The sequence below is a fragment of the Centroberyx gerrardi genome, chromosome 1, assembly GCF_048128805.1.
Source record: "Centroberyx gerrardi isolate f3 chromosome 1, fCenGer3.hap1.cur.20231027, whole genome shotgun sequence".
NCBI classification, from domain to species: Eukaryota; Metazoa; Chordata; class Actinopteri; order Beryciformes; family Berycidae; genus Centroberyx; species Centroberyx gerrardi.
In genome coordinates this window covers 4196978-4212930 of record NC_135997.1, presented here as the reverse complement: position 1 = coordinate 4212930, position 15953 = coordinate 4196978, and the positions used below count along the sequence as shown (strand labels likewise).

The 15953-nt window shown below is 40.8% G+C and overlaps 1 protein-coding gene across 3 annotated transcripts; it reads left to right on the top strand.

Moving 5' to 3' along the window:
• Positions 1-1066: 1066 nt before the first annotated feature.
• arfgap2 (ADP-ribosylation factor GTPase activating protein 2) lies at positions 1067-15213 on the top strand. Of its 3 annotated transcripts, none has more exons than XM_071914000.2 (18): positions 1067-1155; positions 2075-2193; positions 2442-2514; positions 2761-2892; positions 3698-3781; positions 4335-4446; positions 4873-4929; positions 5577-5621; positions 6781-6833; positions 7584-7720; positions 8711-8842; positions 9703-9831; positions 10024-10176; positions 10600-10726; positions 11372-11459; positions 12387-12508; positions 13262-14103; positions 14265-15213. In XM_071914000.2, the coding sequence occupies exons 1-17, from the start codon at positions 1084-1086 to the stop codon at positions 13280-13282; spliced, it is 1656 nt and encodes a 551-aa protein (XP_071770101.1). In that variant the 5' UTR covers positions 1067-1083; the 3' UTR covers positions 13283-14103; positions 14265-15213. The 3 variants fall into 3 exon arrangements, with proteins under 3 accessions (XP_071770101.1, XP_078138687.1, XP_071770102.1); XM_078282561.1 differs by having other exon boundaries at positions 11372-11471; positions 12396-12508; XM_071914001.2 differs by lacking the exon at positions 5577-5621 and having other exon boundaries at positions 11372-11471; positions 12396-12508.
• Positions 15214-15953: the final 740 nt, after the last annotated feature.

Here is a 15953-nt window from a genome sequence, read left to right as displayed (position 1 = left end):
AAACTGGTGTAAAAGTATTATTGGTCTTGCAACATTATTCACATTTCGTATTTGTGTGAATTGAGGCTATTCTCTCGCAAAAGATTTACCACATGTTAAGGCTGATTTCGGCTTATGATTTATGATTTATGTACGGAGACTCAATAGTTTCCGGACACTCTGTACACTGACTGGCTTTTCATGGTTCCAATTCATTCCGGTCAGCAGCATGTAGGCTACAGAGAGGATGAGGAAGATGTTTTTCTTTATTTGCTTGGTGCGTATTTAAAGATGGCTGGCATGCAATGCTGGTATAACTTATTTGGTCTTCTGCAGCAATCATCATTTGTTGGTCTTTATAATCCCTACATAACGTACCATGGAGGCGGCTGTATCCACACAACTTCCGCAAGGCTTCAAGGAGCAAGAGTCGATTTCAGCGACTCCCACAATCAGAATTGACTGATTGAGAAATGTGGGAGTCGTGCACCGCTGCATACAAGGCTCAGGAGATCAATGGGTCAGTTGTTGAGGACTTTCATCACATCTTCTGCCTAATCAAGAAGGCCCAACAGAGGATGTTCATCCTGCAGCAGCATAGAAAGCTCAATGTCTTACAGCCAATCCTATTCCATAAAGATTGATAAACAGTCAGCCCACTCACATCCTCCAGATTGCCCATAATGCAAAGCAGGTCACTGGCTGTCAGCTGCCCTCCATCAAAGAACTTTGGCACCGGTGGCACCAAGACAAATGGTTAGACGATCAATGTATGTGGCAGTTAAAGTGATACTACTTTACCTTTGTTGATTATGTAGGTTGTTCATTGTTTGGTATGTAACTATGTTAATTGTGTATATTTATAAGGAAAACTTTTACAAAATGTTACTCAGGTAACATTCCTACAATTTGAAGAAGAAGAAGAAAATGAAGAAAAAGAAAAAGCAGAAGAAGAAGAAGAAGACGAAGAAGAAGAAGAAGCACAGCTTAACACCGTTTCTGGCTTTTTATTTTTACGTGTCAGTTGTGTTTTACCTTCGATAGGTTTGGGGCTTATGAGGACCCGTCGTGACGTCAGCGTGTGGAAATTGTCAGAGTGGCAAGATGGCTACGGAACCAAATAAGACTGAAATCCTTACAATTTTCAAACGATTAAGATCTATTCCCACAAACAAGGTAACGTAAACACACACAGCCACGTGCGTGTATTGTCCTGTTAACGTGACTTTTATTAGCACTAGTTTGTCAGCTTCATCTGTCCAGCACAGCATAGTAAGCGGTCACCCGGCTAACTGTTAGCTAGGTTTTCTAGCACCTATAGCTGTGGGCCTACACGGTCAGATGTAGCGTTAACATGAACGTTAGCTAACGGTAGCTAGCCTGCGCTACCGGTAAAGCAGTCAAACATAAAGGCCACGTATACGATTTGTGGTTGTTTAGGAGGCTACCTATTTCAGCTATACTGAGCTTGGAAGCTAAACAGTGAACGTGTGACGTGGTACAATGAGGTAGAGTTAACATTATAGCTACGTTAAGCTAACGTCCTTAGAGAGTTGGGTATATCATACCTTTACAGTAACGATAATACACATTTGAAGTCTTAAACATTTGACTGTAGTGTTGTCGACAGGATGCTGCTCCTGCTAGCAGTGGCTGACTGATGATATTTGGAAAGGTTGCTGCGTGTTGTTTAAAGCCATGTGGTTAGTTTCATAGTATGTTTTCGTGTTTGATTAGCGCTAGTAGCTAGATTAAGCTAGCTGTGACGTTATGTTAGTTATCTAGAGAGGTTGTACAAATCACAGTTCAATATGCGGTACCCTAAACCTATCGGCCGCAACTTTGGCTTCATCGATCGGTGCAAGACAGCGCCGTTAGCCATCCAATGTTTGTTGCTTTTACCTCTCACTATAGCTGCTCTACTAAGTAATAGCTGTTATGAATGTATGAACTATATATGATGTTGTATATATGATGTATATGGTAGTGATGTATATGATGGTATGTAAAGCCCTTTGAGACATGCTTGTGATAAAGAGCTATATAAATAAACATCATTATGACAATATCCCATGACAATGTCCTTTCTACCTAGGCATGCTTTGACTGTGCAGCCAAAAACCCCAGCTGGGCAAGCATTCCCTACGGTGTGTTCCTGTGCATCGACTGCTCCGGCATTCACCGTTCCCTGGGAGTGCACCTCAGCTTCATCAGGTAGGCTTCAGCATAACTACAGCCCAGCTCAACAATGGTCTGGTGTATCAACTGTAATAACTAGTCTGTGATACACATTTCTTTGACAGAGGCTTGCGTAACCATTCTCCTTAGTCACTGGCCTAGGAGAAAAGAATTGGTTACTGTTATTGCCAAGTACCAATAGTGCCACGATCATGTGTACCTGGGTTATACTGTGTGCTGACTGTGTGAGTCCTGATTTAAATATTACTCCCTGTTCCCTTCAGATCCACTGAGTTAGACTCCAACTGGAACTGGTTTCAGCTTAGATGTATGCAGGTCGGAGGCAATGCCAATGCGGTAAGTCATAGGTGTCACTCTTAAGCCATGTTGACAATGACGAAGACACCTGCTGAGACATTGTTTGAATAGTTTTCTGAAAGATGGCAATTATCTTTAATATCTTTATAGTTACAACTCTTGCCTACGTAGTGTAACTAGCTCAGACAGGAAGGAACAGTTAGGGCATAATTATACAGTGATACTGTGAATAATGTGATAAGATCACAGCACACTCATTGCCTCTGTCCTCTCCTGTCTGTGAAGACTTCTTTCTTCCGCCAGCATGGCTGCTCCACAAATGACACCAACGCCAAGTACAATAGTCGTGCAGCCCAAATGTACAGGGAGAAGATTCGACAGCAAGCCAATGCTGCATTGTCCAAGTATGGCACAGATGTGAGTATTAATATATGCTACATTCCATACACTATGAACGCTGCTTCTTGTTGGCAAAGGCTGGTTCTTTATTTTCCCTCTTCCTGCTTTTGAGTCTAATTTACCAGTCAGCCGGAGCAGATTTTGCAAGTAATTGAGATTGAAAATTCCCACACTGGACCAAATGAAAACACAACACTGAAAAAGATATAACAATAAACCCTGCCACATGCTGGGTTTGAATCTTGGGTAGGACCTTTGTTGCATGTTACCCCCCCTCCTCCCACATACACATTAAAAATCTGTATCTCCATGGTCCATTTTAAAGACATACAGTGTGTATTGGAAGTTAATAATAACTAGGTAGCACCCTATCCAATCTAGAAGTAATATAATTGGGAAATATGATCTGACCTCTGACCCTGCTCCCATAGTCTGTATTAGCTACACTTCACATAATTTAGTGGTAGTATGATTTGTTTTTGATTTTAATGTTGTACCCCACTGGTCAATTCCCTAACAAATAATGAACTCCACCCAATCAAACTAAATTCCATGAATTCAGTGCAGTGTCTTATGGATCAGTGACATGTTACATAAGAGTAGTATGGTGATTATCAGTGTGCTGGCCATGTTGGCAGATCTACCTCAAAGTCCACAAGGTGTTCACAAATCACAGCATACGATTACCTCATTATAGACAATATGCCGAAAATGAAACGATAAGTGACAGCGATATTAACTTGCAGACCACAAGCTTCTGAACATTGTTGAGTAAATTGTGTCAATCCAAGCACCTCAAACACTCCTCATGTCTTCACTGCAGCTATGGATTGACTCTTCTGTGGGAAGCACTCCAGCTGCAGCCCCTGAGAAGAAAGAGACAGACTTCTTTGCAGAGCACACACTGGTTTGTTACCATTTGGATTTTGCCAAATCATGGTCTGGAAAGCTACTATCTTCAAATTAGTTTGTGATTGAAAAGGTTTCCATATTGTGCAGACTAGTGCAGTGCCCGTTCAAAACGTGAAATTAATAAACAAACCAAAGTGTCTTCCTTTGGTTTGTCAGTTGGCTTGAATGGGTTGTGACTGACAGAAGGCGGGTCCTAATTTAATCACAGACAGCACGAGCTGTTGGTTGAAAGGTTTATTTTGGAGAGGAAAACTGAAGCAGAAAGCAGAAGTAAGACGGAGTCAGTGAGCCCGAGAGATTTGTCAAAACTGATTTAACGTATCTTTAATCATGGCGCATGCATGTAAAAACAAATATCACAAATAACATTAACAGGATGGAAAATTTGGTGCAAATGTTTCCTGTTACATTTGATGTTGAGGAATACTGCTGGATCTAAAATATAAAATTATGACATAGGACATGGCTTTATGTGTTCTTGTGCACTCAATTGAAAAGATAAATGTAAAAAAACAAACAAAAGCTTATTTTAGTTTTCATGTTTCCAGCCTGCTAATGACTGGAGCATGGCGCCGCCCACCCTGTCAGAGCAGAATGGAGCCGCTATCACCCCACAGCTGATGGACACAACGGCCAAAGGCCAGGATGACACGAACAACCGTGAGTTAAAAAAATGGACCTGCCAGCATGATACATTTATGGCATCAATTACATTACCTAGCAGTAAATAGGAGTTTTTAAACTGCTGTGTGATAAGCTGTTGTTGTTTTATGAAATGCTAAAATCCAGCTGGATTTGGCTTGGTGTGTGTATTTCACTCATTTGAAAATTTCACTCATTTGAATGACTTCCATTATAAAGGGCTTGAGCAAGGTTCTCATGTAATAACAAAATAGGTAGAGGTGCGTATTTCTACAAATGTCCTGTCATCCAGTTTTGGTTTGCTTAACACAAAATTGTCAACTGGAAATGGGACTCATTTTAGATTGCACTTAATTCAACAAGTTGTGGAAAAAAGACAGGAATCATTTGATGTGTTGCTTTAGCTGTTTGATCCCTGATGTCATCTTATGTGGTTCTTGCTAGAGCCGGAGGAAGGACCGAGCATTGAGGGACTGAGCACATCGCCTAAAGCCTCCATTGGTGAGTCTGTCACGAGCCTCGGCTCAGCCTGCCCTGTACTGCCTTGTTGTCTCAACCGTAAAACTCAGCACTTTCATCTGTAACTTCTCTTATCATGTCTGACATTTTGGCTATTAAGTGGATACATACTTGCTCCAGTCTACCAATGTGATGTATCCTCTGTATACTAGGGTAAAACTCTAATAAGCTCATAACATAATACATAATCCATTTCTGTGTATACGCATACTTTCACTTTCTACACAGCTAATCCTACTGTTAGAAGAACAGAAACAATAATAATAAACAATAATAATCTGTAGATTAGTTCACCTGCTTCACTGCATAGACATTTTCCCATCAGATTGTTTCAGTCAAAGCAAAGACTTTTCTCTCTCTAGAGCCATGAACTTCCACACCTTGTAGTTTTGCACACGCCCTGTATATCGCTTTTTGTCTCCAAGGTGCTCAGACAAAAGTAGCACTGCAATTTACCGAGCATAACATCTCATAAAAAATATCAGGGACAGAAATCCAACCAGTAGCAGTCTATTTTTTAGTACAATTTGGCTTAAAACCATATCGAGGCGAGCATTATGCTCACGTAACATCTGCTTCTTCTGTGTTTTTTAATATGATTGTGATTTCTGGTGTGTCCTGTCCTGTAGAGGACTCCATGCGTTTGGCATCACAGGAAGCATGGATACCCACAGGTGATTAGAGTGCGTCTGGTTGTCGTTTGACCACTGGCTGGCTATGCTGCAGAGGCATGGTTGTGTGCTTGATTGACACTTCACGAGCCCCCCGCCCACTCGCTGCTCCGCGGTTTTCACATTTAAACTATAATTAAAACTCTCAAAAAGCTCCTTTAGAACAGTTAGGGGTAATTGTGGGCTGTTTTGGTGATAATTGTCTGGTACAAGGCCACTGCATTGTGTAAAAGGCAGAGGGCAGAGATGTATGAGCACCTTTGCCTGAAAAATCAAAGCACTTGCAGGTAATCAGTGTACTGGTCTTGTTCTTTCTGCAAGTATTTGAACTGCAACACCTTTTTTGGTGCCATACTCAGGAAGTGTAATGACTCACTGACGATGAGGTTAAAGCACTGACTCTAATAATTATTTTTGCTCACTGCAAATTTATGATATTCTTCTGATTTAGCTTACAGTCTAAGCAGCAGCTTGCACAAAACACATCTTTCTTACTAATACCTATGGAAAAGTTTGGTGTTGTTTGCAAGTGTCCTGAAAGATGAATAGTTTCCTAAAGCGTCTCTTACTTTAGTTCTTTTCTTCTCTCAAAATGTTCTAATTTCCTTTCCAGAACTACAAAATGTACTATCTTGCAAATTTAGTTTCTTCTCATAGCAAAGCTGATTGGCAAACATCAGAGAGCTTAAACGCTTTTGACTTGCTGTCATGCAAGAAATGCATCAAGTACTTGGGTCACAGGCGTTTTGGGAAACTTAAGGCCTAATAAGCTCATTTCCAAGTGCTGTGGTGCGTTGGCTTACATGTCCTTAACCAAGTTTCATGCTTTGTGTCTGCAATGATTTGGTTGGTTGCAGTTTCAGCATTAACAAAGCAAAGCCAAAGAAGGCCCTGTTCTTCACAGGTGATGCAGTGTTGTTTCTCTGCTGTGGGAGCATTATCAGCCATATTAGCCTTTTTACTGAGCTGATGTCTTCCTTTCTTGTTCTGATTTCAGGTCGTCATTGTAAAACTTGTTCTTAATTGGCCTACTTGGCTAAATGAAGGCTTAAAAAAATTCAAAATGTCTTGCAGTTTGTTATTACAGTTTGATATTACTGATAATACTGAGTTTTTTGTGCCTAGTGAGGAACAGCGTCTCATGTTGTTTGTTGTATCACAGATGTGAAATCCTCCATCATTGGGAAGAAGAAGCCCATGGCTGCCAAAAAAGGGGTGAGTGATGTTTTTACCAAACCACAAACCTTGTATCTTGGGAACTGCAATACTCAGTGAGGACTTTGCTCCCATGGAACAAGAGATTTTGGATATACAGCATACAAAGCTTTTTACAGAAAAACACAGGACAGGGAAAATAAAAAGGGAACTTTCACCAGTTTGGCATTGAATATAGAAACTGCTTTAATGGGTTGAATGCTGTTGTCAGTTTTACCGGACTAGACCTTTATCAGAGGATGCACTCTGTCCTTTATTGTCAAACTGGATTCAACTCAATATTGGCATTAAATATTGCTATTATTGCTTACATTCTTACATTTCATTAAGTAGCATTAAGTATGACTTGTATTGATCTTTATCAGTGACCAGTAGGAACTACGACAACATCGACAGGTCTTTGGCACAGCTTACGGTGGCCTGTAAATGACACAAATGATAAAGTTATGTTTTCACAATAGAGACAAGCAAGTGAGCTTTGAAAGCCAGAAATCTCAGCACTTGGTGAAGTAATTGTGGAGTCATTGGTATTGATGAACAACCCTATCAACCCCCTGCAGATATATTATGGTCATTTTGTGCTTGGGACAATAAAAATCGTACTTATTTCACCTTTTAAGAAACATGTCCACTGAAGGACGTGTGAACCGTTTGAGTCTTATGTTGTCCTCTTTTATAACTCCATAACACAAAGCACCTTCCCTCTCTAACCTAGACCCAAATTATTTACAATGTTTTCCCCTCACGCAGCTTGGAGCTAAGAAAGGTCTCGGCGCCCAGAAGGTGAGCAGTAAGAGTTTCTCGGAGGTGGAGAAGCAGGCGCAGGTGGCAGAGAAGCTGAGAGAGGACCAGGTTGCCGAGGCTAAGAAACAAGCTGAGGAATCCATGTAAGTAGTCCAACATCATTTTTTTGCCTCTGCTATTTATAACTGTGTTTGTGTTTTGGCGCCATCGTTGTTGCTAAGCACGCATTGCTGTGATGTTTCTGCACTGCACTTCCCAGAGATCACTTTTTGGCGCCCAAGATGGCTGCCTCATGCATTTGTGCATGGAGAAGTGGATCTAGAAGTGCAGACTCCTAAATGACAGCGGATTTTAGACTTGAGATATGAGATATTAGATTTTAGCTTAGATAATTGCAACATTTTAAATGTTTTTAGTCTACTTAGTATTGATGTTTTATTGTAACAGCAAAATAATTCAGTGTTTTTAATGACAATTGTCTTTATGAACCTGTAATAATGCTGAAAGACATCACCTGTCAATCAAACCGTGTGAGCAGAGCTTGGATTTTCTGTTGATGAAGTTTGAGTTTCTGTAGGTGGCACTCTTTTCTTTGTCTGTCAGCCACGGTGGCTATCGCTGCTCATGATAACTACCCAGTTCTTCTTCTATTTAGGGTTAGGGTTATAGTTTCTTCTATTCTATTTACTCCAAACAACCACTTGTTGCTACTGACAGAGACGTAAAACGCATCACTTCCTATGCGCCAGATGATTTTTCCCGGGAAAGAGCAACCAGACACCGAGTGTTTAGAACAGCAAATGTAAAAGATTTCATGAACTGGATGAAACACTATTGTGTAACAGCAGGCAGTGATGGAGAGTAGCAAAAAGGATATTTATCTTATGTAAATGTCTGTAAATGTAAATTATTACTTTAAAATTTGCTCCTAATAGATGCCGCTTTGGTTTGTAATTTCCATTCTGCTCCTACCAAAATAGTGCATACAACATATTCTGTTCCTACAAAAATATTATCTATTGTCCACCAAAGACCAGATACAGATCAGTGAAGTATACGCCATTATGGGGGCAAGTATGAGGCTCCTTCGCCCCCCAGCTGTGCTCTGATGTCACTTGTCCCGGCTGTTGCAGTGTGGCCTCGATGCGTTTGGCCTACAAAGAGCTGGAGATCGACAGGAAGATGGAGGAGAAGAAGATCAAGAGCCTGGAAGGCAAGAAGAGAGAGCAGGCCGAGAGACTCGGCATGGGCTTTGGCAATAGGAGGTAACGTCCCAAAACCGCTCCCCTCCACACTGATCATGACCGAGTTTAAGTTCATCTTCCCTTCGTTCACTTAAAATGGATTGAAGATGAATGTCGTCTCAGGATGTTTTTGTGAAATGAGTACAGCCCTGAGCTTTACTCATCTACACTACTCTGTATCTACTCTTAAGCTTACATCTACTTCACAACACTGCATCCAATAATGTCAAAACATGCTACTGGTCACAACAATAGGCTAATGGGACGTCTGAACCTGCTGTTGTTAATATAATAAAAGAAGGTCAGTGAGGAATCCTGCACTCACTAATTTGCCTTTGGAAGTTCAATATGTCAGTGTTTATTTTCAGGACTTTCTCAAGGCAAAATCTCCTTTAGGAAAAACCTTTGACTGAAACATAAAAATGGTATGCATAGGTGATTTGATCTCGGGGCGTCTTTCCCCTGTTTTGTTTAAATTCCATTTTTTGGAGTTGCCTGCCTGTACCCCAAAAGCACAACACAATGCCATAATTATTAAAAAAATCCACCCTAAAATCCACCCTAAAAAGCAATGCACACATAGTCGGGCTCCAAAAATATTTAGACAGCAATTGTTGTTTTGGCTCCATGCCATTCAGACTTAGGCTACATGTAAAATGGCTACGGTGCAGATTATCGGCTTTAATTTTTTTCCCACCATATATGATGAACAGTTAAAGAGCTACTGCCCTTTCTGTACACAATCCCTCATATTTGGTCTAAGCATGGTCATTTTTAGTATGTAGTCAAAAAGTCTTTGTGTGTTTGTGCGTATGTGCAGTCAGTCACAAAAGTGCTGTTTAGTGTGTGTTTACCTTTGGCTCGTGTGCTTCCTGTTTCAGCGCTGTGTCTCACTCGGTGATGTCCGAGATGCAGGTGATTGAGCAGGAGACTCCTGTGGGGGCCAAGACCTCCTCGCGCTCCAAACTGGACATGTTCGACGAGCCTGGCTTCACCTCTGGACCCCCGAAGTAAGACCCTCTCATCACCTACTTTTGTTTCTGTTATGGTTTTTTTTCCTGCGGTCCATCCTGCTCTGCTGTTTGATCATAGAAATAAAGAAAGTTGAGCAGGTTTCCCAGGCCAGCAGGGACTCAGCGCCGTCACTAAACCAGTTAACAGCTTATTGAACTGTACTGTGTTTTTGTTTGATGGGTGTGCAGGTATAAGGACAACCCGTTTACAGTGGGAGACGGATTTGGGTCCCGATGGGATTCGGAGGGAGGAACCGCCTCCTTCACCACCTCCTGGGCCCTGGAGAAAGAGGATCCCAAAGAGGAGGTCACCATCTCCAGTATACAGCCAATAGGAGAGAGGTACCTGCATATGGATATTCATGCACACACACACACACACACACACTCACTCTCAGTCTATCTGTAATGAGGCTAAAGCACTGACTCTAATAATTACATTTGCAGCTCACTGAAAATTTACAATATTCTTTTGATTTAGCAAAGTTTGGTGTTTTTCGGCAGGTTCCTGAAAGATGAATAGTTTCCTAAAGCGTCTGTTACTTTAGTTATTTACTCTTCTCTCAAAATGTTCTTATTTCCCTTCCAGAACAGCAAAATGTCCCATCTTATAAATTTACTTTCTATTCTTCTCAGTCTATCTGTGTCTTGCTTATTCACATTTCCTCAAAGTGTAAAACCAGTCACAGTCCAGTCAGTCCGATGCCCAGGCAGTTACACTGGACTGGCCACAGCTCATCATGTGTGTTGTTTTTCTGTTCCCAGGCTTCCCAGCAGAAGGAAAGCTGAAGTGTCAGCGCCGGTGGCAGAGTCAAGTGAGGCCAGGCAGAAGTTTGCCAATGCCAAGGCAATCTCCTCTGACATGTTCTTTGGTCGGGAGAGCAGCGCTGAGGTGAGGAACCTCGTGTTCATCTCTGTTTAAAACAGCAGCGACACACTAATACCACTTAAAGCTTAAAATTGATGTATTGGAAATTGTATAGTGAAAGACATGAATTCTGGGCAGAGATTTCCATGGCTGTTCTATGTTAGTTGTAACTAGGGCGGGGCGATAATTTAATATTGTCGTTTATCGTCATTCAGTGGGATCATATCATCATGATATGGTGATTTTGTGATATCGTGACACACATTTCTGTTGTCTAAACTGAAGATAACAAGCAAACTTTATTTAAAAACGGACAAAAAATTCTGTTTTGTTTGACATCACACCTAACGTTTCTGTTTGGTTCAAAGGGATGAACATTAATTTGATTATTTAATGTGATTTTGCGTATGTGAGCCATAATTGTGAGATATATCGATATTGAAAAAAATCCTTACGATTATCACGATATTGATTTCAACCATATCGCCCAGCTCTAGTTGTAACCTGTGTCTGTGGATTGAGTTTTTTTTAGGCGTATTAACCTGCTCTGATTAGCAGAGTTAACTGACTGTGCTGTTGGCTTTTCTACAACCTCTCAGCCAAGGTCTGCTTCTGTGTAGCTGAGTACGATCGATACCCAGGAACTGACATTGTTGCTTTATCTCTCAGTATGAAGCAAAGACACGACTGGAGAGCATGTCGGGCAGCACCTCCATCAGCTCAGCTGACCTGTTTGGGGACGGCAGTGACCGCACAGGTAAGACCGTGTGTGTGTGTGTGTGTGTGTGTGTGTGTGTACATGTGTGTGTGTGTGTGTGTTTGTATGTGTGCAAGTTTTCCAAACGAGCTCTGACAACCCCGTTGTCAGGAAAAACCTGTGTGAATTACTTCAAACACTGCAGAAAAGGGAAAAACAATATTATTCTTATGATGAATCTTGCTGGAGTGGATTGTGGAATTTGTTCTCATGTTGTGTCAGTGAGCGGGACAAAATTAGATGAAAACCAAATCTGATTTTTCATTCAGCTGTTCAGACAACAAAGAAGAATGATTTTTAAAACAAAAAGAGAGACAGACTTAGTGCATCTGCCCAAATTCACGTTTACTTTTCCTCATGCGTTCCCTTCGTACTCTCCATGCTGTAAACCTGAGGCTTGTTCATTCTTTTTCTGCCCTCGTGCCACATGGTATGTAGGACATCATGCCATCATGTCATCATGTGGGTGCGACTGTATGTCTGTCTCTGTGCAGACACATTGTTCAGTACATTAAACTTCATACTTGCCCCACAGGTTCCTTCTGTAGAGTCGATGATCTGGTTAGATTTCGAAACACCTTGATGCATAAATTAATTAATGAGGGAAAACTGATTTTCTTTAAATTACTATAACTCCTTAACCCTTTAAGATACAGATTTCATATTAATACTGCCCATATGTTATGTGAAGACAAGCTCAAGTGCCTCTTGTTTAAATATTTGAATATGCTGCTAGAAATAAGGTATCAAAATGAAAAATCAAGTTTAATCTTTTAATTTCCCCGTCCTGTTCGCTGACACAGCCATTCATTAATTATTAGTGAACGGCACCAATTCAAACTCCTGTGAGAAAGCTGATGTTGTGAATGTTTTGGCTCCCGCCGGCCGCCTCCTGTACTGACTCCCCTCCCCCCCACCCCCCACCAGGAGCGTCAGGTTTCGACAGCGTGCTCCCCTCCGGCCCGGACATCGCACAGTTCAAACAAGGAGTGAAGACCGTGGCGGGCAAGATGGCCGTTCTCGCCAACGGTGTCATGAATACGATCCAGGTGAGAGAGGGGCGGGGTCGGTGTCATCCTCAAGCTTAAAGCAATATGCCACTTAGTTTTAACATGGGGGTTGTTTGACACTTGACCGCCATGAAAACCAGAATATAAACTACTCACCAAGATCGGATGCAGCTGGACGAGTTTGTAGCGTTCGGATTTTTACTTCCCATTCATCTGAATGAGCCACGAAAATAGACTGAAAACTGACATTTAACATGTTTGTGAATAGATTCAACAACAGATCCTGCTTTTAAAACAAAGCAGTCCTTGGTCCGTCGCCATTTTGCATTTCTGTTTGGTTTACACTGAAATTAGTATTTAAAAATAAAAGTAGATCCGATCTCCCGAACAGGAACTATTTCTCCTAAATGGTATTCCTCCGCTATATTCTCTTCTCTCAGTAAAAATGCTATTTGGCGAAATTATACTCTAAAACGTTGGACCAACAGTCAGTTGAAATTCACAGCAGCAGGATCTGTTGTTGAATCTGTTCACCAGCGTGTTAAATGTCAGTTTTCAGTCTATTTTCGTGGCTCATTCAAATAAATTGGAAGTAAAAATCCGAATGCTACAAACTCCCTCAGCTGCATCCGATCTTGGCGAGTAGTTTATATTCTGGTTTTCATGACGCTCAAGAGCCAAATAACCTCCATGTTAAAACTAAGTGGAATATTGCTTTAAAGGGGAAGTGATACAGCACCTGTCTAACTGTACGAACCTCTACACAAACGTCTCTGTTTTTTCTTTGCCCAGGATCGCTACGGCTCGTACTGAACAGACTTGGGAGACGAGCGGCGGCCTGTGGGAAGACGTACTAACGACTGCGTAGAGCAAACCAGCCTCCTGACTGACGTGTGCATTTGGGCGGAAGAGACGGGACGAGAGAGACGGGAAGTAGAAAAGATTGCATGGAGAGAGAAATCGTCCTTCTCGCCCGTCCGTCTTTTAGAGACAATTTGCAGGAGTGAGACAGTATTTTTGTTTTCTCATTCTCGTTAGCAGATTCTTGAGTTTTATTTTCATAAAGGAAAAACCATTGGAGGGGTATAGTCTTTTCTAAACCAAGAATTTTGTTGTAATTTACTGTCAGAAAGAGTTTTTGGTCTTAGGTTTCAAAATTATATTTGTCCGAGTTAATTCTACTATATTTTATTCCTTATAAATGAATCAAGGTATTGTTTTGATTCATATTATCAAATATTATTTCATGCTTATGTCGGTTTTTGTTTTACTGTGGATGTTATAGGAAAGGAGCAGTATATATTTTAACCGTTCAGCGTTAATTTGAACAAGAATCCAAGATGTTTCATGAACTGCATTCAGTGTTCAGCTCCCTGCTGCTCACTTACAGTACAGTTTTTCCACTAGTTAATTTTTTAATTTACATAACGCACTGGCAGCCAAGAAAAAGTGGGTGTTCACTGTTTTGGATTCAATGGGTTTGCCTCACCCTGATAAAACGTGAGCTTGTAATTATAAGGTTTGATTTGGGTGGAGTGCAGTTCTGAGATAATAAGCGTCAAATAGTTGATGCCTGAGCTGGGAAAACACTTTCTCTCATTTTAAAATATTTAACCCCAAACGGTTCTTTGTTTGTTGTTGTTTTTTGTTTTTTTTAAATAACACAGCACAAGCATGAAATATTCAAAGATAACTCCGTTTTTTAAGTTAGATGGAACCTTATAATTCCAAGCTCAAAAAACTATAGTGTATTTTCTATGCATTTCCATTTTCCGACCTTCAGGGAAAACTGAAGGAACAACTTCACTGTCATTTTCTGCCAGTTGAATCCAAGTCTGCCTCATCTCTGTAAAGACATGAAAAGGTTTCTTGTGTTTTCTTTTCCCCCCCATCAATGATTTCATCTTTAATTTTGGGAGACTAATAAATATCTTAGTTTTGCCATTTCCATCTGTTCAGTCTCATAGACATATTGGCCAATGGAAAATATTCCTGACTCTGTTTGGTATAAACCACTTAAGGCGGCTCTAATTGTAACACAAGGCACTGGTATGCCTGACTGGAGACGAGGAACCCTTTCAGTATTTCTACCTAACCGTGGCAGAAAAAGGAAATGAAGACAACCCCGTTATTTTCCTAAACTTGTTATACTACCTACTGTGATGGAAAATGACACCGAAAACCAGCCCTTGTCCTGCTATTTTTCCTAGTACTTCCACCAGAGGTTAGTTAGGTATACGCAATAAGCAGCTGTAATTCAATAAATTTGTAGGGTAAGTGGTGTGTAAGTGAATATAACCAAATGTGTCTCATTTCAACTACAGCATTCTGAATTGTTTAAGTACAGTGGGAAGGCAGACATGGATCAAATCAGTTTTCTGTCACTGATGCGGCTCTTCTGTGGGACCGTCCCAAAGCCGCAGTCCCTTCACCTTGCATTCCAGGCAGACTCGACGCTCACAGTTATGATGATTGATTATTATTGACAGGATCCAGTAGACGAAAAGGTCTGGAAACCTTTTGTAAACTTCCTCATCTCTCTTTCTTTGTGGCTGTGGAATAGATTTGAGTGTCATATTTTTTCCCCTACTGTGGCCATGCCTGACTATGTATGTCCCGCCTGTGATAAACTGTCCAAAAAAGATAATTAACACATGGATTGAAAGGATGAAACATTCAACTATTTATTTGTAGGCTACAAAAATAAACTTATTCGATATGTTAATAAAGATCGAAAACCTTTGCGGCCTGCTCCTGTCTTCATTGACTCCGCTCTCCCATACACACAGACTGAAACCTGCTTTTCATGATCTAAATCTCTGGATTGTTGGCTTTAGTAATGTGAGAAGTTGTTTGTTGTAGACTTTTAAAGTCCTGTGTTGTATCTGGGTTTTGGTTTGTAATCCCGACATTCTTTGCATTAAGTAAAATAACAAATTCCCACCACATTTTACCTCTTCGCTAGACGTTTCTGTTGCTTCTTCCCTCTAAACCTTACTTGTAAATGTGACTTTATTTGTTTATATGTCACTTACAGCCCACAGTAAGCTGTTCCAGAGACCTGTTGATGTTGCTGTAATTCCTACCGGTCGCTAAAAGTAATAATTACTCAATGCTCCTTTAGAGTCTCCATGAAATGAACTCCCATTACTTTTTCTTCCTGGAAAACAGAGCATCTTTAATCGTGATCTCATGTTGCACCAGTAGGCATAAATCTAAATTCCAACCAATAAAACCATCACAGATTTTTGAACAATGTTTCAACAGGAAATACATCAAATCAAGGAAGTAAGGATGCCATTTCATGGAGTCTTTAAATGTGAAACCCAACACTTGCTTTAAAGAACACATCTAAACTTTTTCAACAGGGTCTCTTTCTCGATGAGTAAGAAATCGATGGTGATGTCAGCAAAGCTTCCCTTTTACACCATCTAATCAGTCATGATGTTGAACTGCTGCAGGTAGAAGTACAATGTAAGAAAGG

Excerpts from the sequence above, each read along its gene's own strand:
- arfgap2 (XM_078282561.1), top strand. The coding sequence starts at position 1,084 with ATGGCTACGGAACCAAATAAGACTGAAATCCTTACAATTTTCAAACGA. Across the intron at positions 4,930-5,576 it reads ATCGCCTAAAGCCTCCATTG|AGGACTCCATGCGTTTGGCA; the intron begins GTGAGTCTGTCA and ends CCTGTCCTGTAG. Across the intron at positions 9,832-10,023 it reads TTCACCTCTGGACCCCCGAA|GTATAAGGACAACCCGTTTA; the intron begins GTAAGACCCTCT and ends ATGGGTGTGCAG.